Source organism: Gracilinanus agilis, chromosome 2, assembly GCF_016433145.1.
Source record: "Gracilinanus agilis isolate LMUSP501 chromosome 2, AgileGrace, whole genome shotgun sequence".
Lineage (NCBI taxonomy): Eukaryota > Metazoa > Chordata > Mammalia > Didelphimorphia > Didelphidae > Gracilinanus > Gracilinanus agilis.
The window spans coordinates 56,108,553-56,133,070 of NC_058131.1; the positions used below are offsets into that span (position 1 = coordinate 56,108,553).

General features: G+C 38.8%; 1 protein-coding gene across 2 annotated transcripts in view; it reads left to right on the forward strand.

Annotated features, from left to right (window-relative positions):
* MTHFSD (methenyltetrahydrofolate synthetase domain containing) overlaps positions 1-20,551 on the forward strand; it is a 50,884-nt gene extending 30,333 nt beyond the window's left edge. For both annotated transcript variants that reach the window (XM_044660542.1, XM_044660541.1), the window contains exons 5-7: positions 1,578-1,690; positions 2,407-2,532; positions 19,590-20,551. In XM_044660542.1, coding sequence (XP_044516477.1) covers positions 1,578-1,690; positions 2,407-2,532; positions 19,590-20,066 — 716 coding nt within the window. In that variant the 3' untranslated portion in view covers positions 20,067-20,551. The remainder of the gene's footprint in view (positions 1-1,577; positions 1,691-2,406; positions 2,533-19,589) is intronic.
* The last annotated feature ends 3,967 nt before the right edge of the window (positions 20,552-24,518 follow it).

The following is a 24,518-nucleotide window of genomic DNA, read 5'->3' on the forward strand; positions in this document are numbered from 1 at the left end:
ATGTTTTACACATAAAGGGTGATATTATAAGTAAATTAGGGGAACCTAGAATAATTTACCTGTCAAATCTATGGAGAAGGGAAGAATTTATGACCAAATGAGATAGAGAGCATTACAAGATGTAAAATGAGTAATTTTGACTATATTAAATTAAAAAGGTTTTGTACAAACAAAACCAATGTAACTTAGATTAGAAGGGAAACAACAAACTGAGAAAACATTTCTGCAACAGATTTCTATTATAAAGATCTCATTTCTCAAATATGTAGAGAAATAAGTCAAATTTATAAGACTACAAGTCATTCCCCAATTGACAAATGGTCAAAGGATATGAATATGCAGTTTCCAGATAAAGAAATCAAAGCTACTGATCGATAATCATATGAAAAAATGTTCTCAATTTCTCGATTAGAAAAATGAAAATTAAAACAGGGCAATTTAGAATTATGCCCAAATGGCTATAAAAGAATGCCTGCCTTTTGATCTAGTAATACCACTACTAGGTCTATATCCCAGAGAGATCAAAAAAAGGGGAAAGGACCTACTTGTACAAAAACATTTCTAGCTGTTCTTTTTGTGGTGGCAAAGAGTTGGAAATTGAAGGGGTGTCCCTCAATTGGGGAATGGCTGAGGAAATTGTGGTTTTTAGTGGTGATGGAATACTATTGTACTTTAAGAAATTATGAACAAGATGATTTCAGAAAGAGCTAGAAAGACTTACATGAACTGGTACAGAATGAAATAAGTAGAACCAGGAGAGCATTGTACACAGTAACAGCAATATCGTATAATGATCAACTGTGAAAGACTTAGCTACTCTCAGCAATACGATGATCCAAGACAATTCTGAGGGATTATGACAAAAAATGCTTTCCATCTCCAGAGAAAGAATTGTTGGAGTCAGAATCCAGATGAAATGAAAGCATACAATTTTCACTTTAATTTATTTTGGCTTTGGGTTTTATATAATTCTCTTACAAAAAATAATAATATGGAAATATGTTTTGCATGATAATACATATATAATAACCCAGATCAAATTGCATACCATCTCTGAGAATGAGGAAGTAAGGAGGAAGGGAGACAATTTGGATCATATAACTTTGGAAAATGTATGTGGAAATTTGTTATTACATGTAATTGGTAAAATAAAATATCTTTAGAATAAAAATTAAATAAAAATAGCATTTAACAATTTGTTAGAACTCTGTCCAAGTATATTTCTTAATTGCCATTCAGTTATCTCAAAAGAGGATCCTTATTGATACAGATTAGTGGTGAGATATTTCTGTGAGATTGATTTTCCTTTCTAATATAAGTTTAGAATATGCCTTCTTAGGAACCATGTATCTGATATTATGAAGCAGAATCATCGTGAGCTATATGAAGGTAGAAATACAGAACACGGAATTTTTGCCACTGGAAGGCCATCTTGGATTAGCTTTTTGTGAGAATGGACTCATTTGGATGTAGCAAGTTTCATTTTGAGTTTTAACCCAGATACATTAAAACCATTTCTTCATTATTTCCAACACGCTATAAGCTATCATTTGTATTATGTCTTTGTTTACTGGCAGGATGGAGAATTGGGAAGGGGGAAGGATATGCTGACATGGAATATGCAATGATGGTATCCATGGGAGCAGTCAGAGAGGAGACACCAGTAGTAACCATTGTGCATGACTGCCAGGTAATTTCTGTTGAGTAAACTAAGTAATGTCATCACCCTCTTTTTCTAACCTGTCCGTATGTGTGTATGTGTATGTGTGTGTGTGTGTGTTTTCTCTACATTTTTCTGCCTTCACATTGTGATTGTGCCATGTCATTTTTAATCTGCCAGGATAGATTCATTTAGTGATACAACAGCCAGGCCCCCATCTAAAATGTGAATTTGGGTATGCTTTCCTGTAATGTGTATTATGTTCCTACCATTGACTCCTTCAATGAATTTGACTTGGGTTCTAGGCCTTTTCAGTTCTTTTACACCAGAGGTTTCCAATTCACTGACTATCAACAAAACATCCCAGGATGACTAGAACCAGATTAAATTGTAATTGGAGGGTACAGGGAGTGGTGACTTAGTGGATAAAGAGCCCGGCCTAAAGACAGGAGGTCCTGGGTTCAGATTCGATCTCAGACATGTCTTAGCTGTGTGACACTGGGCAAGTTACTTAACTGTCATTGCCTATCCCTTACTACTCTTCTACCTTGAAACCAATACACTGTATTGATTCTAAGACAAAGAGTAGAGGTTTAAATTTTTTTAAGTAATTGGAAAATGTTTACAAAATAAATAAAAATATAATACCACTTAGTTTGAGGCTTTTTAAAGTCAATTGTTGGCTCACAGGGATCCATATTTATTGAACTTTGACGCCACTGATGTACACATTTCTTTTCCATCAGGTGGTTGATGTCTCTGAAGAGTTGCTTGGTGATCATGATCTAACTGTGGATTACATCCTCACTCCCACTAGAGTAATTGTGACTGGCTGCACACGGCCAAAGCCACAGGGTATCATATGGTCCATGGTAAGTAATCATCATGAAAGCCAAAGGGGCTAAGAAGGCTTTCAGTATTCTGATTCTTGCTTTTGGAGCTGATCAGGGACCTTTTATTTTGTGTTGTTCTTTGTTCCATATAGTTCCAGCACACTTATTCATCATCTACTCTAAATGGTTTTCACCTTTATAAATCCTGGTGTTGCTTCTGAATTCTTTGATCTCTCAAAAAAAAATAAATAAACTCACCAAGAGACAGGGGATAAAGCAACTGCTTATACATGTGTTTAGTCCTGTTGTGGAAATATTCTCATTTTCCTTTCCAGAATGTAATAGTGAGATTATTTGTTAATTAATTTGCAATATGTGTTTACCCTTCAGAAACTAGTCTGATGCGATCACACTTGATGGCTTGCTTGATTGAAATTAGGGATCCCATATTTGCAAACATGCAAATGACTGAGAAAACATTTAAAAGTTTTGCTTAATTTGGAATGAAACTATTAGGAAAATAAGCATTTTTTGTCCATATTTTCCATCCTTAAACTTGAGTCTTCCAGAGCTTTTTAGAAGCCTTAGGACATGGAAAAATAAACAGTATCCACCCCAAAATATGAACTTTGAAATGGGGCACGCCAGCATTTTTACATTTACTTATTTCTTTTTATTGTCAACACACATTTAATCCATGTTTGGGCCACAAATACCTTTTTACCACATATACCCTAGAAGGAGAACTCTGTGGAACCAAAATGTCAATTTCCTCTGTCTTAGTCTTTAATAATTTTTAAAAGACACTAGAAATAAACATCAATAATTCACTGAGGCCCCTCCAGCTATACCATTTAAAAGCTCAGTTTTTTGAGTATGGGCATGGACAGGGTTACAAAGAAAATCAGGAATGTCTCCATCCTTAGTGGACATGAATAATCTTCTTTCTTCTTTCTTAACAAGATAGGTTTACCTCAGAATCCTGGGCCACAAACTCACTTTTAAGTGGAGACAGATGAACTGATCCAGATTACAAAAGTCTCTATATAGGCTAGAGACCAATCTTTAGTCAATTCGCGAAAGCAGATCTACCACACTGAAGCTAGGATTAGTGTTCTATTCCAAGATTACCATTTTATAAAGGAATATTTATAATATTCCATATTTGAAAGATTTTATAGTCAGAGTAGTTGTCTCCAGAGGGGCAGAGACATGCATTGCCTTAGGGAAGAACTATAGTTGATGCTGTGGATTTTGGGGGAAAAACAACAGTCCAAATTGTGGTCACTCAGACATGGTAGAAAAATGTGAAATCCTTGTTACGTAAAAGAAAATCAACCTCAGGCCTGGACTTCAGAGGCTGCCTGTTCTGCTTGTTTGCTGAAACCCAAGCTTTCTCATTCCCTTTCCAGGGAGATTGCAATTTCTAGTATTTTTTAAAAAGGTAATTCTATTACATAGATATCTTCCATTCTTCTAATCAATAATGATTACCTTATACTGATCATTATGACTAGACCTATAGTTCATCAATCACTTTATTCAGGGTCCCTGAACTTACTTACTTGGCTTGGTTAACTACGTAGTCTAATTGAGTTTGCTTTATTATCCTCAAGGAAAATCCTTGCAACCCAACCCCATCAAGAATTGTGTGAATTTGATTTACTCAACTTCCTTTCAAACTACTCTGATCATAAATCCTGATTTATTTATCCCTGACATATATCTGTTCTTTCTCCCCTTTAATTAAAGCCCTTTTTCTCTGTCTTATATATAGGAAACTCTGGATTTCAAAAGATTAGAGCAGTGATTCCCAAAGTGGGTGCTACCGCCCCCTGGTGGGTGTTGCAGTGATCCAGGGCGGCGGTGATGGCCTCAGGTGCATTTATCTTTCCTATTAATTGCTATTAAAATTTAAAAAAATTAGTTTCCAGGGGCAATAAGTAATATTTTTTTTCTGGAAAGGGGGCGGTAGGCCAAAAAACTTTAGGAACCACTGGATTAGAGCAGTAGAACACATACTCTGGTAGGGGCTATGAGACTCAAGGAGCTTTCTAGGATAGATCTCAGTGATGACCTTTGGGGAGAAGCTCATCACTAAACTGATCACAGGGTACTACTGGATATTCTAGAGTTCTCATAATTTGTGTCAGTGTAAGAAGTTTATGCTGTTAGAATCACACATTCTTGATGTGCTCAAATGTGTCTCACCATAATTTTTAGTCATTTATGGTGAAGATCAAATAAATCAGCCCCATCTGTGGTACTTGGAAAGTCTGCAGGGTCTCTTGGCTTTCATATCCAGTATATGAAAAAGAAAGATGCTAGAAAAGTATAAAGAACTAGTGTGATTTTCTTATTTTGTCTCAATTAGAAAGTTTTTTTGTTGTTCATTTTGTTTACATCATTTCTGACTCTTTAAAAAAAAATTTTTTTTATTTCTGACTGTGATCACATTTGAGGTTTGCTTAGCAAAGAAAGTGGAGTGATTTGACATTTCTATCTCCAGATAATTTTATATAAAAGGAAATTGAGGCAAGCAGGGTTTTGTGACTTGCCCAGGATTAGATACCTAGTAAGTATCTGAGGCTTGATTTGACCTGAGGTCTTCCTGACTTCAGGCCCTATGCTCTATCTATTCCAGTTTTGGAAGAAATCAATGCAATTGTCAGAGCCTCTAAGAACACTGATGTAAATCTGATGGCTTAGATGCAGAGTTGTATAAGCATGAAGCTACTGCTTAAAAGACAGACCTGCCCTGCTGTCCTTCACATATAGATCATGAGAAATAAGAAGTCATTTGTGTTGTTATATTCAAAAAGAAAAGTAAACAAGCTGATTTTGGCCATTCAGCTGCAGTGGGAAGATACTGGAACCAAAAGGCTAGACTCTAATCTTGAGTTGGCCTTAAATGACCTTCTTTATCTGTCCCTTATTCATTTTTCAGGCTATTTGTATAAGACAGCCCTAGAGAATGGTGACAAACAACTGATTTTTTAGCAGCTTGAATGTACCATTGAACTCTGCTCCTGAGACAGTAGACAGGGTGTAGTGCCTGGAGTTCAAAGTCACCTGAAAGACTCTCTTCCAGGGATATGTGTCAAGATACCAAGATCTTTCAGGACTTCCTTAAAAGGTAAAAATGAAGAGAGAACCTTATTTGACAACCTTCTGATCAGTAACATCAAGTTAGATCTAACAGGGAAATTTATACACAGGAGGCGTTGAACACTATGAGAGAGGGAATCTAGCACAGTTCAAGTTGAAGAGTCAAATCAAGTAAACTGGCATTTATTAATCATTCCTTTGTGCCATGAGCTCTGCTAAGTGTTGGGGATACATTAAGGCCAAAAAAAAACATAGTCCGTGCCCTCTAAGAACTCATAATCCACTGAAAGTGAAAACATGCAAACCACCATGTACAGATAAGATAGACAGGTTAATTAGAGGCAATCTTAGAGAGAAGGCACTAGTATTAAAGAGAACTGGGAAAGACTTGTGTGAGATAGGATTTTAGCTCAAACTTGAAGGAAGGGAGGAAGGGAGAAGGAGAGAGAGCATCCCAGACATAGGGGATAGGCAGCCAGGGGAAAATGTGTAGACTTGGGAGATGAGGGAAAGAACTGGAGGCCAGAGTCACTGGATCACAGACTATGGAAGGAGATAGGATGTAAAAAGGTAGAAAGGTAGGAGAGGGCCAGTTTATGAAGGACTTTAAAAGCCCAACAGAACTTTCTTGATATTTGATTTTGGAGATAACAGGGTGCCATGGTAACAAAGTCAAACTTCTGGTAAGATTACTTTGACATCTGAGTAGAGGATAGATTGAAGTAGGAAGGGACTTAAGGCAGGCAGACCCACCACCAAGCTATTGTAACCATCCAGACATGCCATGATAAGGACTTGTACTAGGTCTCCCAGTGTCAGAAGAGAGAAAGGGGTATATAGAAGAGGTGTTATGAAAATAGAATTGACAGGACTTGGCAGCAGTTCGTTGATACTAGACCATCTAGTCCCAGATGTTCAGTAGACATTTGGATATGCTAGATTGGAAGGTGAGTGAAAGGCTAGAGTTGGACAAATAAATCTGAGAATCATCATCCTAGAGATAAGTGAATCCATGGGAACTGATGAGATTGGAAAGAGGACCAGGACAGAGCTTTGGGAGACCCAAGTTTTTCATGGGAACAATATAGAGAAGATTTAGCAAAGGAGACTGAGAAGGAGCAATCAAACAGGCAGGAGAAGAACCAGGAGAGGGCAGTGTCCCAAGAACTTGGGGAGAAAAGAGTATCAAGAAGAAGAAGGTAATTGGCAGTGTCAGAGGCTTCAGATCAAGAATCAAGATTGAGAAAGGGCCACTAGGTTTGGTAATCTAATTTTCCTCAAGTTCCCTATCCATGTTGAGCTTCTATAGTTGTTCCTTTTTATGGGTGACATAGTTAACAAACCTTAGACCTCTGCAATGCCTCTTAGAAGAAATTAAGAATGCCTTTTATGATAGACCACTAGCTATACAACTTCAAACTCACCAATCAGAATCTATATCTTGTAAAGACATTAACAGTAGAGAATTAGTTGGGCCCAGAATTAAACAAAAGGAAGAGAGAACAACCTGGATTGCCTCCAAGAAATTGAAAGGCTGCTTTAATTGCTAACAAATCTCACAGAAACAAAGATCCAGCTTTTTAAATTTCAGTAGCCTATCAGTGCTATATAACTACAAGTTGTGGAACATGATAGTCTCGAAGAATTAACATTAGTATTACTCAGAAGGCAATAAATAAAGAGATCTTTGCGTTAGAACAGACTGCAACATATAATGACTTAAGAACCTTAAAGAGTAAAAGATTTCTTTAGGGAAAAGGGAATGGAGTTTTCCATGTGCTACCAGTAGAGTACACATCAGTGTGTACTCACTTGGAATTCTTGACATGTCAGTAAAAAGCAAGGAATGCCCCTGGTGCATGAGGTGGACTCTGTGTCCGACTTAGAGCAGGACATTGATAATAGTCACACAGGATGGACAAGTATGAATGGGCCACAATCAGATCACCGGTAGCAGACATACCTACATTGCCTAGAACACAGAGCCACCTGAAAGTATCTCAGACCTTGCAGAATGCTTGACAGTGAGACGGCACCCTGACACAAAGTTCTAGCCAAAGGAAATATTATAAACCAGGAGTCACATCTAAATAACTGTGAGTTTATAGTTTACTAGGGAAGCTGATTCACTCTTTAAGCAGCCAGGTGTTATAGTGGATGGAGTACTAGGCCCAAAGTCCGGAAGACTGGAATTAAAATCTGACTTCAGCCACTTCCTAGATTTGTGACCCTGGGCAAGTCACTTAGCCGGTTTAATGCTTTAGTTTCTTCATCTCTCTAAACACTGAATCTCTGGGCAGCATTCCTAGCAGCATTTTCTTATGTTCTAATTGACCTGTCACTGACACTAACCCTGGCACAATGTGTCTAGACACATGAAAAGAATAGACAATAACAGAAATAATGATAGATCTCATATATGCAAGACATTAAGGTCTGCAAAGCATTTTTCTTCATGCTGGCACTGTGAATTGGATAGTAGCATGATTCCCATCTTGCAAATGGAGGTACTCAGATCCCAAGAGCATAGATGAGAGCACAAACAAGGCCATCGGTTCTGTCTTCACAGAATCTCAGTGCTGGAGGAATCACAGAAGTCATCTCACCCAACCTGTCCCTAAAACCCAAGTTTTCCCCAACGTTATGGCTTTCACCTTGTAACGATTAAAAATGATAAAGGCTGATATGAGGAAAAGTAATATTTTAATTACCATGGCCATGTTGGTAAAATATATAAGACCACGTCTGACTATTTCAAAAAATGCCACCAGTCCATACCTTCCCCGTCATCTCTACGTAGCCAAAGAGACCCCTCAAGCCCGGCTTCACAATATTTAAAGCCGGGCTTTACATTGAAGACGTCATCACGTCCAAAACAGGAAACCTGTTGCATCAATGGAAAATGTAGTTTCAAAGTGTCCACAGGAAGTTTGTCATCAAAGCTCAAATGAGTCCCAAATAGCCAATAGAGCACCAGAAATTCTAAATAATACATTACCCCCCTGAGATCCGGCAAAAAAGACTGGTCTTTTTCAGTGGATCTGTAAACATAGTCAACTTCTAAATTACAGGAATTTGGGGATAAAAGAAAAGAGGATAAAAACTAGCCACATTGACAAAAAGCCAATTTGGGGCAGTCCCCTATTGGCATAAAATGTCCATTTTAAAAACAAATGCATTCAATTCAATTTCAACTCCCCATAGTTCAAATCAACTGCACCCCAAAGTTAAATTGGATCTTCATGACTCAGTGAAGGCTCTTCAGGCATCTTCATGGTGTCTTCACCAAACATGTTCGTTGTCTGGATTCTGGGGAGATGGCAAAATCCTTATCCTGAAATTACTCTCAAAAGAATTAACTTTACATTATAGATTATTAAACATACACTTCCTTCTGAGAATTATACATTACCTCCCTGAGATTACTCCTGAAGGAGTTAAATATTTTTTTACATTATCGATTATAATGCCAACATCACGATTTTTAAAACTTAACACACACACCCCTGAAGAAATTCTAAATAACGCAACCTTCCAAGTCCATCTCTGTTCCTGCTCTGTTATGTTATCTCTGAACACAATGAACGCAGGCTGCTCTAACATCTTTTGAATGATAAGCTGAAATGAGGAGAGGAAGGAGGGCACTTTGGAATGTTGTCTTGCGTACATTGGCATCTATTTCAGCCCCACGATACCACTTTCTGCTGGACTAGGGTGCAGCATTCCAGAAGAATTGTCTGGTTTTGAAAAACATTCTTCAGGGTGAGCATAAGATAGTAGGTAAAGCTGCAAACCTCCATGAGCACTGCTAACAGCCACCAAAATTGCATTATCAAAAACCAGTCATCACATGTGTCTTCAGTGGAAAGAACTGTTACTGTTAGTCCCAGATGGATCTTTTCAGCCACTCCCACGCACACACCCTCAGTAGCTCCCCACTTCATTATGGCGGCCAACAGCACATTGCCCATTGAAGAACAAAATCTGGAAGTTTTTACTTTTCCAAGTTGATTCATTTGTCTCTCTAATTATGGAAATTATAGCTCCCCTCCTCCAGGGTCATCTTCATATTCTAAGCTTAAGGAAATAAGTCATCTCATATATTTTAAAAACTTAGCATGTTTAACACCATATGACCCTCTTTGGGACTGGCGTTTCTCACCCATATGTTCCCAATATGGTAAGCTTATTGACTTCATCCAACGACTGACTCATCAAGGGGAAAAGGGATCCTTAATGTCCTAGAAGTACTTGCTTTTAAGATGAGGTTCATTTAAAGTGTAATTTTGGGTTTCTTACAGGCACATTCTATGGAAGCCTCCATGAACCCCAGCCAGAAACAACATTGAGCTGAGGGTAACCTGTTCCCTGTATTCTGCACCATGAAACTGGAAATGGATGATGTAGATAACACACGTTAGTAAAATCTATCAAATTCAATTAGTGCTTTGGGATGGCTGCATTAATCACTCTAAAACATTTGGGAGTCTCTAGAGTTTACATGACATTAAGAGTGATAGCTAGGTTTCCTGCTTTCAGAGGCTCTGCCACACAGTACAAAGGGGGCTCAAGTACTGATTTGGAGTTAGGAGAACCAGAACGAGAGAGATCCGGATTCAAATTGCACTTCTGGTGCTTACTAGTTGTGTAGCCATGGGCAAATCACAGAACCTTTCTGAACCTCATTTTCCTCATCTATAAATGGAAATGATTATTTTAATTCCCATTTTACAGGATTATTGTGGGGATCAAATAAGTTTATCTGTGTCAAGTAATTTATAAACTTTATGTTATGTAAGGATAAACTTTTGCTCTTCTGTTAGGTAAATATATACAGGGAAAGGAGATGCGGGAAACTGAGGCATAACAAGGTTTCTAAGTAAAATAAGCATATCTCAGTATCTCCAGATTTCTGGCTATATTGTGTATGACAGGAAAAGATGAGAGACACTCAGGAGTTGTTGTTTATTTGCAATAATGGTTCTATGCTGTGTGTGTAAGTCAGAAAGCAGACCCCTGGCAACCTCCCTTCACATAGGCCCACCAGCAACTGCTTCCTATCCTGTAATTCAGTGGTTCCCAAACTTTTTTGGCCTACTGACCCCTTTCCAGAAAAAATATTACTTAGCCCCTGGAAATTATTTTTTAAAAAATTTTAATAGCAATTAATAGGAAATATAAATGCACCTGTGGCCATCACCGCTGTCCTGGATCGCTGCAGCACCCACCAGGGGGAGGTAGCGCCCACTTTTGGAATCACTGTGTAATGACTACAGATGTTAAGACAGATCAGGACAAGGAAGTGACTGTTTGCCATTTTTCCTAGGAACAAGTTATTTGCTGAATAATAGCTCACTTTATATATAGCACTTGACATTTTACAAAATACTTTCTCCTAATCGTTCTGTAGAGTAGATAATATATTATAATCCCCATTTTATGGTTGAAGAAAGATATCATGAAAATTGCCCAGTTATAGAGAGGATTTAGAGTTGGAAAAGACTTGAGAAATCATGTAACCCTACCCCCTCCTTTTATAGGTGAGAAAATTCAGTCCTTTATGTGACTCTCCCAAGGTCACACAGTGTTAATAACAGAGGCCAGATTCAAATTCAAATCCTTTGACTTTTGGCGCAGTATCTTTGCCCTTATACCAGGGCTGCTGGTATAAGTCTAGCTGAGACTTGGACTCAGTCTTCTGGTCTAAGTCTTGGGTTCCCTAGTAGATTAATACTGCTCTTAAAAATGGTCAGTGTACTCCTGCCTCAGGATATCTGGCCTAGTGAGAATGCTGTACATCCTCTTTATGATTTTCATGTTTTGAGACAGAATAAACCACTACCACCACTAAAATCTTGATATTCACCCACATTAAATTGTTTTTTCAACTCTTACCATCTATCTTGGAATCAACACTAAACATTGATTCCAGGGTAGAAGAGAGGTAAGGGATAGGACATTGGGGTTAAGTGACTTGGCTGGGGGTCACATAACTAGGAAGTGGCTGAGATCACATTTGAACCCAGGACCTCCTGTCTCCAGGCCTGGAGCTCTATCCACTGAGCCACCTCGCTGCACTACCCCTACATTATATTTTTATTGATACTTTATTGTGTGTAATTAGATCTTTTTGGTACCACATTAAAACTTTAAAAGTTTAAAATATATGCTAGAGTGGTAGTATACAATTGTAAATTTTTTAAAGGCAAGAACTGTTCCTGTTTTGTGGTTATATTCCCAGTGCCTGCTCTAGTACACAGCAGATACCTAATAAATGCTTGCAGACTTGTTACGTGTGCTAATGAGCCATGTTCTAACAAATATCTGCTGTTTTGTGAAGTTATAGATGTTTCAAGTTATAGACTAAGTGATTTTATCTTTTCTTTTCTATTGCCCACTGATGGCATAAATGTTTATCTGCCCCTGAGTGTGCTTATGAGAAGACTACAAACATCTTTTTCACCTTTGGAGCAAAATTTTCCTATGCTCAACTCACACAGAATAGCTTCCTGCTGTTAGGAATTCCAGCCCCATACTAGGGGCCTGCCACACTATACCCAAAGGCAATGACCCCAAAGATGGCAGACTGTACTGGAAGGCCAAGGATGGAGGTGAGCCATCGCATGTCTAATTCCCTCCATCCTAAAGGGACGATAGATCTCTGATTCTCCTAGCTCAGGGACTGACAGAGCTCTTATACTCTTTAAGTTTTTTCATTTCTCCAGTCACTGTAGCTCCTATTTGGCTTTTTTCTAATTGAACACAAGCACTCTCAAGAAATCTGAGCCCCACTAGAAGGACTGGTCGTCAGCTTTTGCCACAGAAATGCATTTTCAGAGCATGTCGTGAAAAACCAAAATACAGCTTTCTTGCTCACATCACACGAATCTATTTTTATCCTCTGCTGGCACATGCACAAAATATAATCAACTGGAAGAATATTAGAAATTTTTTTAAACCTCACATAATTATGTATGAAAAACTAAAAAAATAAAAACTATACTCCCACATCCTCATACATGCAATAGTATCCTCAGAGATAGAAAGATATTGCCTTTTATCTTGGACTTTTATCTTCAGGTACATCTGGTCACTTGCAGGTACAAAAATCCCAGCTTTTCTCCTCTATAATTTTAAAAGGCCATCAAATGTTTGCTGCTTTTCCCACTCTTACCAACAAAATCAAGGTGGAAAATCTACCTGACCAACAACATATGGCGTTTTACAGTTATACAGCTGATTGCCATTTTTATATTTGAAAAGTGACGACTCTCTGTTAGAATTCTTAGAGTTAGTCACTCTGGATCAGCTGACAGCAACTCCCTTTGTAAAACAAATGGACCTCAAGACTACTGACTAGTCTTTAGCCATCTTACTCTCTTTTTCCTGGCCAGCAATTAGGAACATTTGTTGGGCTGTGTCAATTTTCCATGTTAAATGAAAGCTTGTTCGTTTATTAAACTAAATATGAAAAACTTTTTTGCTTATTTCTAGCTAAACACTGTCCTAAAAAAGCTGTATAGTAAATGTAATTTTCTTACATGCTCTGTTCCCAACTTTTTGGCAAATTAGCAAGGCATTCTTGATCATGTTCTCTTCTCTAGGTCTCTTTTCTCATCTAAAAATGAGGAGATTGGATTAAATTCTCTCTAAAATCAGGAAGACTTGAATTCAAATTCTGCCTCAGACATCTACTAGCTGGGTAGTCCTTGGCAAGTCACTTCATCTCACTGTGGCTCAGTTTCCTCATTTGTAAAGTGTTTTAATGTTAGCCCTCAAATCTCTAATTCTATGATTAGTTTAGCAAAGATGACAAAAGGTGGTAACAGTCCCACAAAATAAATCTAATGTCAGTTTTAAGGAACAACAACAAAATAAAAATAAGCAATTCTGTATAAGTTGAACTTAGGAAAATTTTGCTCCAGAGCCAAGAAAGATGTTTATAGTCCTCTCATAAAAGCACGCTCAGAGGCAGATATGCATTTGTACCCTGTTAGTGAGCAACAGAAAAAAAAATCTACCACTTTTTGTTGATCCTCCCTCTGTATAGCTTTGCAGAGTGTCAGGTCTTGAATGATTCATGAGGAGGAACTAACAACAGAGGATAACCATAGGCTTGCTCCACCTGAATTAGTCCTGGATCCCTGACTCCTTTGGTGCTTTTTGGCTTAGAGAGTGATCAGGTAGTACAGCCCTTTCTGGGCATGGCTTTTTGTAAAGCCCTGCCAAGCATAATGCCTTGAAGGTAAGTAGGCATTCAGGAAAGTTTTGTCAGTGATCACTGTTTATGTGGGTAACTTTCCTCCGGAGCTAGAGTTGTTTGTGAATGAATACAATGTTTGCTTAGGGAGAAATGTATGGAACTGAAGGTCATCAACCTCATTCACAATTTAAGGAAAGGTGGGCAGGATTATTTACATTTAAGGGAGGCTTTTCCTCTTAACATCCCTTGATTCTTTCCTTTGGCTTTGCATTTTGGGTGCTTTCTCCTCTGTCTACAGGAGTTATCATAGACCCATAAGATTAAGAGCTAGGAGGTACATTAGGAACAAAAAGAACTAATTAGAATTCTATTTAAGTCCCACCTTTTCAGTGGTAGAGAATGTTGGAGTGCCCTAAGATGTTCCCAGTGGCTTGTACTGCTAGGCCCATGTACCCAGGATAAATAGCCTATGATTCTCACATGAGGTTGCTGGCTAGCCAATACATAGTGTTCCAAATGAGCTTTGACTGGAAACTTGGCATTACTTCCTAAGCTTTTCCAAGAACTTCTAGGATAACCCAAGATCCCAATTGTGGTTCATACCTTGTCTTCTTCTTTGTCATGTAGAGGCTTGTAGGGAATTCATGATGTCAGCTGACATATATGTGATGTGGCTTTGAGGAATATAGGAATTCTTTGCGTTTTTTCTCCTTCTAGATTCTAATTTTTCAGCTAGCACTTATAAGGTCAAAAATCCAATATCCATAAACTGCAAAATGAACTTATTTTTGCCAATAAGATTCTCATTCCAAAGGGCTAAGTCAGGCAGATATAGAGTTAGAATCAAATCTGTTAATATATAAGGGACTTGAGGACTTAATAATACTCTCAAGGGTTCATTACTCTCTCACTCTCTCTCACTCTCCTTATCCAAACCGTTGCCAAGTCCTATCAGTTCTACCTTTGCATGTTTTGTATAATATAAGAGTAAACAGAACCAGTAACCAATAAATGTTAGAAGGGAGAGAGAGAGTCTATGAAGGTGAGACTCTTCTAGCTCTCCCCTCCCACCGATTATACACTGAGAGACTTTGAGGGGGTGTCACCCCAAAACTAGGTGACCTGGTGGTCGTGCCACCCCACAGGAGTTGGGGGCAAAGCTTCCCTATAAGATGAGGTATGGGTACCCCAATCCAATTCTGAATGAGGATGGGGTTCACGCAAGCCTCCCTTGAGGTCAGTCAACTTCACAGTGGGTGGTCTGGCTCCAAGATGTAGGCAGCCAGACCAAGCTGTGATTCCCTCCAATCTTGTTGTCTCTCAGGCACTCTGGAATGCTATCTGACTAATGAATGGCTTTTATTATTCACAATTTAGGGGTTGGGGGAAGGGGTGAAGAGCAGAGGGATTTTGGGGTGCCCTCTTCTCTATTCCTATGGAGTCCGTTGCTTAGGTGAGAACCTTAATGGCTCCCACTCCTAAGCTTCTCCTGCCCCTTCTCCTTCTGTTTCTGTTTCTATCCTTTTCTATAATTGCAAGTTAGACCGGAACGGGTCTCTCAGCAAGGTTGGGTAATGGGAGAAGGAGCCTAAGAGATCACTCCCAAAACGGAATCCCAAAACTTAGTTGAGTCGTTGTTGAAGTCTTGCTGGTTGAGAAGAGATGGGATGCCTTTGACAAGGGAATCAGAGTTTCAATGTCCAAAGAAAGATCCTGTGATACTGCTACCACTGGTTCAGTCCATCATCACCTCACATTTGGACTATTACAGTAACATTCTGGTCAACCTTCCTGCCTCAGATCTCTCCCCCTACTGTTCATTCTCCCTTAGCTTCAAACTGATTTTCCTAAAGTTCAAGATTTATCACCCTCATTCAATGAAATCTGGTGACTCCCTATCACCCCTAGCATCAAGTATAAAGTGCTCCGGCTTATAAAACTCTTTATAACCTAGTTCCTTCCTGCCTTTACAGTCTTCAAATACCTTCTCCCCTACACACACTATAGGGTCCAGGAATAATGGCCCCCTGGCTATCTGCTCTCCCAGTTCCAAACATTTTCACTGGCTGCTCCCCATGTATAGAATGATCTTCCTCTTCATCTCTTTTTCTGTCTTCTTCCAAGTCTCAGCTGAATTTCCACCTTGCACAAGAAACTTTTCCTGGTCCTCCTTAAAGCTAATGCCTTCCTTCTTGAGTTGTTTCCAGATTATCCTGTAAATTTCTTTTTTGAATATAGTTGTTCATCTGTAGTCTCATTAGATTGTGAGTCCCTGGAGTCATAGAATTGGTTTTCCCTTTCATTGTATCTCTGGGGCATAGCACAGTGCCTGGAACATAGTAGGTGCTTAATAAATGCCTCTCAATTTGCTATAGAATGTTCAGGTCTGAAGAACCTTTCAGCAGCATCCACTTTTCAAATACCTTTGTAGAGTCAAACTCAAGCCAAGAGAGGGACTCTTACTTGCCTAGAATCACACAGCTCTCAGTAATTGGTTCTACAGAGCTGACTTACCTAAACCAAAAGGTTATCACCTTTTCTCTTTAGAGTGGAGACTAAAGATTTTGCAGAACAATGTTGAGTTCTTTTTTTTAGAAAAGCATTTTATTTATATGTCTCCTTTCTATTGTTTAGAATCCACTTTTAGAAGTTCTGCTTTCCTGTTTATGCTTTTTTCTATTTCCATTTGGCAATTAGCTATTCCCAACCTCCTCTTTCTAAAAGACTGAAAATTTACTTGGCTTTCATTCCACACTTTATTGGCATTCTAGTTCCAACAAGAAAGGAAGAATAATTTTAAGAAAACAGGTCTAGATCTTGACTTCCATAGACTGAGTTGCTACTTCCTAGGTCTGTGTCCTTCAGAAGTCACTTTACATCTCAGGGCCTCAGCTTTCCCTTTTGCAAAATGATGAGGTAAAGAAGTAACCTGGGATCCATGAACTCAGGATTTAAAAATATTTTAATAAGTATATTCAAATATAATTGGTTTCTTTTGTAATTGTATGTATCTTATTTTATGCATTAAAAGCATTCTAAGAAGGGGCCCATAGGCTTTGATAGATTTCCCAAGGAGCCCATGACACAAAAAAGGTCAAAGACTCCTGGACTAGATGATATTCTGAGGCCCTTTCTTAACTTTCAATCTTATAATTCTCTGAAGGTGGTTATGTGACTTTCTTGGTTTTTGAATTGCATATCCTTTGTTAGCTGTATTTTTAAATCATTTCTGTTTATTGATACTTTATATCAGCAGACTTAGGCTGAGAACAAATTAGACCTTAAGGCCCAAATTCAGTACCCCTGCAGGCCAGGTCTTCAGGAAGTCACTCCGATTCTCAGAAAGCAACAGTGCTTCCCTTTGCTTTCAGAATAAAGTAGCAACCCCTCTGACCTTTAAAGTCCTTCACACTCTGGCTCCAACCACATTTCCAGCCTTAGTACACTTCATAGACACTCTCCATTCAAAGCAAACTGGCCAACTTGTGCCCCTCATCCTCAACATTCCACCTCCCTGGCTTCCAAAGTTCAAGCCAAGTACTGGCTGCTCCGTAATCGATCCTTTTCTAATAGATCCCCCAGATTCTTGAGACCTCTTCTCCCCTCTTCTTGGGACCTCTTCTCCCCTCTGCAAGTTATCTTGCCTCTCCTTTGTATATACCCTGTTTGCCTCAGTTTTCTCATCTGCACAATGAACTGGAAAAGGAAATGGTAAACCACTTCATTATCTTTGTGAAGAAAACCCTCAGTGGGGTCCCAAAGAGTCAGATGTGACTGAAATCATTGAACAACATATATTTCTCATATGCATACATGTTTCCCTGAATAGAATGTAAGCTACTTGAGAGCAAAGACGATTTCATTTGGTCTTTGGTACCCACCACATAGTAGACTCTTAATTGTTCATCTGTCTCTTGGTTCTTGCTGCTTTCTTAATTGCTTTTCTACTTAATAAATAAAAGCCCTTAAGTCCATAGATGTTCACTCCATTGCCTTCTCAGACCTCTTTTAGTATCAGTCTGAATTCTTTGGTCTGGTATACCATGAAAACCACGAACGTCATGAGATACAGTGTGATTAGTGCTGGACTTGGAATCTGAAGATCTGGGTTTCGGATTCAACTCAGCTACATAATGGGACATTGAGAAATTAAATCTCTTAATCTCTTAGATCCTCTGTTTCTTCATCTATAAAATGGACACAATGCTACCCAATCTGTCTAACTCACAAGATTATCACAAGAACTAAACGAAACACTATACAGAAATCCCTTTTTAGCCAACAAGTACCATGGAAATGTTCTCATTGTTTAATAAACACATGTTAAGCCAAAACAAACTAGTAACTTGAGTGGAATTAGTACTTAGCACATGTGTCATGATGAGTTATTAGATTTCCCTCTGCCAAAGGTGATTATGCCACACTTATAGATGAAGGGATTTTGCTAGTTGCAAGGAATAATCTCCTCCAAATAACTGCAAGTGATTTTTGGACATTCTGAAAATCACACATATTTTCACTAAAGATTATGTTTTTGAAATTCACATTTGAATGGATCAGCTTTACTAGAAATCCATAGTCCTACATCCTAAGTATAAGAATCTACACTGGGAGGGACTAACTCCAGAAAGTTCTCACCAACATTCACAACTTTTGCAAAATTCCATTATCACTTTATTTTCTTTTCAAGAAATTTATATATATATATATATATGAATTACCCCTGTATGTCTTTGTCCTTCTATTGAACATCAGATGACTCCCAGATGATCTGTTGACTGACTGATTGTTATCTCCTGATGAACTCAGAACTAGCTGAATTGTAAGCCCAAAGGATCTCTGATCTAACTGCAGTTTCCCTAAGATAGAGCTAAAGTCACCCTCTGATCACAGTAAACCTTAAAGCTCTCAGAATTTGTGCTTTCATGTCAAGCTTTCATTAATCCAGCACCTTCCATTGTCTAATAAAATAACTTGACATCTGGACCTCTGAACAGTGGCTAATAAAAGCCTTCCCCACCTGGAGTCACAGCAATGGAGGAGTCATTCATCTTACCTTAGAACCTCTTCTGGGGGACTCAAAAGGGGAATTCCTTCTCTAACCCTTACAGGCATTATCAGGTATGGATAAAGCAGCACTCTTCCCTCCCTGTGCTTCCTGGGCCTTCTAGGCTCAGGGGAATCTCCATTCTACTTCTGTACATCAGATGACTCCCATGGAGGACAAACCACGGAACTCCAATGTCATTAAATCCAGCTAGTTAATGTAGAGATTCTTAAAGACATACTTAAACCATTGACAGTGCCACATAATAGGAGGCTGAATTAGGCTTTGATTTAATAAATCCATTTATGAATATGCTCAGATCCATAGAAGGATTTTAGAATAGTAAGAGCTCCAAGTCTGGTGGTTTATAATTTGCAAAACACTTTTTACACAAGCCTTTCAAGTCAATTGTGCAAACATCCTCCCTTTCTGTAACACAAAGAAAGCATACCTTTGTGAGGTGAAACTTGCTTGTAGTTACATAGCCAGTGGGGCCAGGGCTCAAACCCAGATCTTGGACTCAAAATCCAATGTTTCTCTTTCTACCTTCTATCTTTTGAGTTGCCACAGATTTTGCTGTAGTTCCTTTTCCTTAGTGACTGACTTAAGAACTCAATTTCCTTTCCTGTAATGTTTGAAGGGATTGGGCTAGGTGAACTTTAAGCGTCATTTCTAAATCTCTTAAACCTTTTGGCATTAACTGCACAAAAAAAGCTAAAACTATTTTAACTTTTTCAGATTAGTGAAGAGATGATGGGAAGAATTCCAATCTTAAAGAATCTTCATTTCCGAGAGAAGCAAGCAGGGAAAGACGTCACTTTACAAAAGGAGTACTTGGAACATTTGAAAGCCAGTAACACACAAGCAGGCCTCTGGAAAAGTGACCAGATAGCCTCTACCACAGTGTCAGACTTGGCTGGTTCTGTCCATCTGGACCATGAACCTGTGGCTTCGAAAAACGAATCCTCCTCTAGTGTCACCACTGTTTATGTGGGTAATATTCCTCAAGATGCTCGGGTGAGTGATATGAAGAGAACTCTCAGGGAATACAATGCGGTACCTTTGAGGCTAAATTGGCAAGGACCACAGGGCAGGGCTTTTCTTGATTACAAGGACCAGGCCACTGCAGAATGTGTCATCTCCTCCTTGAAAGGCTTAAGCTTTGGTGGTAATAATTTGTGGGTTAAATTAGCCAAGAAGCAAAAGAACAAATGATCAGATAGTCAGTGGTGACGGAGGCTGTTTAGAATAGGGGAAAGCATGTCCCATCTCATTGCTTCATAAAAGTTTTACTCACATTTAAATAGTTTTCATCATCTGATGATCAGTGGCATTAGACAACTGGGGGTCAGAATCTGTGACTCACTTCTTGGAGAGATCACATTACTACTAGGGACCTCAAACTTCAGTTTCTGGCCCTAAAAATCACAAGCTTTGGATGTCCCAGGAGGTTATAGGACTTTAATTAATGCTTATCTTTTTTCTAATGACTGGAGAATAAAGTATTAAAAAAGCACTATCTAATTGGAGTTTGTTTATTCAAGGAGACTGAAAATTACTTAATTCAAGAGAAGAAAATTCACCTTAAATCTGAAATCAAAAGCATGTTAAAGAGGTTAAGGAGAGCAAGAGGCAGAGAAATGGGGAAACAAATGGTGCTAAATAGCAGATTTTGCAAACTCGCCTTATAAGGGGAACAGAGAGAAGCAACAACATTAGAGCAATCCTGGAAAGACCATAAGTGAATTGGGTTGATGAATAGACTCAGCATGAGCAAATTAATTTGGGTCTTTCCTCTGGCATTGCTAGTATTGCATTGAAACTGGCCAATTTTTTTACCTGTTTTTTTTTTTTTAACCTTTACCTTCCCTCTTAGAATCAATACTAAGGTTTGGTTCCAAGACAGAAGGGCAGTAAAGGTTAGGCAACAGGGGTTAAGTGACTTCCCAGGGTCACATAGCTAGGAAGAGTCTGAGGCCAGATTTGAACCTCCCGTCTCTAGGCTTGATTCTTAATTCACTGAGCCACCTAGCTGCCCCCTCAGTTTATCCATTCTTTATCTTTATCATTTATATAGCCCCACAGTCTTCTTCTGCAGGCATGATACCAGTCAGAGAGCTAAGGGTATATATGCAATTAAATAGGAAAGTCTTTATGGGAATTAGCTGGCTTTGAGTAATTTTGAAAAAATAATAATAACAACAAAACCCCCTCACATACTCTTCTCCAAGAGCAATGAATCACTCTTAGGTCTTCTCCAAGAGCAATGGATCACTTATATCTTCTCTAAGGGCTATGGATCACTCATAGGTGGTTAATACCTCCTGATATTTTCTCTTCAGTTCCGTGTTCCTGAAAAACAAGCTGGATTTTGGCTGAACTGTACTTTCTAAACAGAAGCACTTTTGCAATTGATCCTGGGCAGAAAGTCAAAATAAGCATCTAAAGGGACATTTTATTATTATTTTTTAAATGTATGTGAGTTGGAAATGTTTTTTCAGCCAGAGGGTATTGCTAAGTGTATTTTAAGTAGATTATTATGCCTCAAGAGGGTCAAGCCTTTCATATAGCTTTGAGAAAACATTCTCAAGCCTACCAAGTTTTCCCTAAGGTGGGGGGAGGAATTTCTTAAGAAGTATTTTGTCTCCATTTTTATAATAAAAATAAAGAAGATTTGGAAAGAAAATTTGTCCTCAAATTATTTTCCTCATCAAATATTGAGTTCTTTTCCAGGTTTTCTAGGAGAAAATGAAGGGGGGGGGTGATATCTTTATTGAAGGACCAAATTGTGGAGTTCTTTTAAAGAAGAGTTCTATACAAGGTAGATATAGCAAGGTAGATATACAAGGTAGATATAGCATTGCCTCATGATCACAATATGTATTCACATTCCATTTTAATCCTTACAACAAGCATCCCCTTGAAAGCAGTCACAGAAGCTGTTATTCCCCTTTGAGACCAAGAAAGTTTATGTGATTTGTCTACATAGACAAGCCAGGTGATGACCAAGCTATGGATCACTCTTAGGTCTTCTCCAAGAGCAGTGGATCACTTGTGTCTTCTCTAAGAGCTATGGATCACTCATAAGTCTTCTTTAAGACTCCAAACCTATACTCTTTCCATTACACAAACTCTATCCAAAGTTTAGTGTTAGAAATAAGATATTCTAGGCCTTCTCCTTCCAAGAAGATCATGCTAGATTCCCAGGGACCCTTCTCACTGGGCATCCTTGGGCAACTGGAAATGCTAGCGCTCTGGTCTTGACAGTACACTCTGCTTGCTCTCTAAGGGTCAGCCTACTAAAATACAGACAGACTAGTAGCCAACAGGATGACCATTAAGAAAGGAAGTGTTTACCCATAGCAACCCCTTTCCCACTTAATAAATGTCTCCATGCCAGGAACTTCGTGGTGCAATGGAGAAAGCATGGGACCTAGATTCAGACAGATGGGTTCAAATCTAACTTCAGACACTCACTAGCTATGTGACCCTGGGCAATTCAATTAATTGCCTTAGTTTCCCAGTCTGTAAAGTGAAGTAAGAAAAGCACCTACCTCCCAGGGTTGTTGTGAGGCCCAAAAGAGATAATGTATACACAAATAAAGGGCTAGTTATCTTTAGAAATAGCATCCACCCTATGGGTGCTGGTTCAGTGCGATACCCCAATTTAATTTAATCATCTTTAACATTATGCTTTAGACTTCAGTAAAAATCACATTTTCTCCCCTAAGTTGATGGCTGTCAATAAGACAATAAGGTAGGAAATCACAACTTTGTCTTTCCTGAAAATAAATGCACTGGAGAGTCTTCCCTGATAGGAGGGACCGATCGCATCCTTTGCCCAGCCCTCCTGTGTGCCTTCCTATCAGGCCGCCTATCTGCCTCTAAGCAGAGGACTAGCCATGTAGACTTCATGTAAACAAACTAGAAACTTTTCAGGGGAGCAAAGTTACTCTCTAGCATAAGTCTCGGTAATTTGAGCAGATCTTGTTTTAGGAAAATAGTGGTAACCACAGTTTTTGCATTACAACCAGCTGGCATTCACATAACAGTGACTCAGAAACTGATGTGGATTTTTTTTTCCCTCTTCGTATGTTGCCTTGCATGAGACAAGAGGCTTTAGTAAAGTTGGGCTTTTATGCTCAGCACATGGGACCCTGTGAGAAAAAAAATTTTTTTAAGTAACAAAAGGGTTTTATAGAATACAAAGTGTTTTTATTTATGTTTTCTCATCTAATGTTCACATCAACCCTGTGCATAGGCAAGGCAGTAAAAGCCTTATTTTCCACATGAGGAACTTTGGACCCAAAAGGATAGAAGTGACTTGCTCAAGGTCACACAGCTTCTTGGTGGCAGAGCTGAGACCCAATCACAGACCTTTCTTCTTGGTCCTCTGCCACATCCCCTCAGAATGGACCCCACCAGAATGGTGCCATGTTAAAAAAGAAAAGGGACCCAGAAGGACTTGTTTTAAAAGCTTTTCTCAAGGGCAGCTCTATGGCTCAATGGACTGAGAGCCAGGCCTAGAGATGGGAGGTCCTGGGTTCAAATCTGGCCTCGGACACTTCCTAGCTCTGTGTCCCTGGGCAAGTCACTTGACCCCCATTGCCTAGTCCTTACTGCTCTTCTGCTTTGGAGCAGATACTTAGTACTGATTCTAAGAAGGAAGGTAAGGGTTTAAAAAAAAGCTCTCCTCTCCCTCATTACCTTTGGGGATCATCAATCATCCATTGGGAAGCATATCTGTATCGCTTGCCTCTACCTATACCTTTTGTCATCATCCCGTGACTTAGTCTATGGATTTCTACCAAAGAGAATCAGTGAGACGGTATGGTGGACTGGTACGGAGGAAGTGCTTAATAAAGATAGATTGGCTGGGCCTGGCTTGGACAGTGTTGTGACAAGCATTCTGGACCAGGAATCAGGAGACTTGGGTTGGAATTCTGACATTTTTGAAGCAGTCACTTCCTTCTTTGAGCCTGCAAAACAGACATAATAGTTCACATCATTTCTCTAAGAAACTTAAACCTCAAATATGTAGTGCTCTGAGATAATATTTTCAAATATCTCATTTTATCCTGACAACACTGGGAGGTGCTATTATCATCATCCCCATTTTACAACTGAAGACACTGAGATAAATAGAGATTTTAAAAAAAAAAAAGGAGGACTTGTCCAGAGTTATACAGCTAGTATAAGTGTTTGAGGTAGGATTTGAACTCAAGTCTTGCCTAACCCCAGGCCCAACTCCCTATCTACTGTACCACTTAGCTGCCTCTAAACCTTAAGGTGACTTGTAAATGTGGGCTATTATTTAGCCCACCCTTCCAACTTAAATTGATTTCTGCGTATAAGCATTTATTACCCTAATCGATGAATGCAGTGTAAAATACAGAATGAATGAAAAGACATTGTTGTGTACTTTTTACCTTTCTAATACCGTGCTAAGCACTGAGAATAAAAATAGAAAAGTTGGCGGTCTCTGCTTCCAAATGAAAATAATAATATCTACATAGCACTTTAGGTTTGCAAAGTACATCATAAATAGTATTTCATGTTATCTTCAAAACAGCTATGGGAGGTAAGCATTATTATTATTATTATTATTATTATTATTATTATTATCCCATTTTGCAGTTGGGAAAACCAAAGCAAACAAGTTGAATG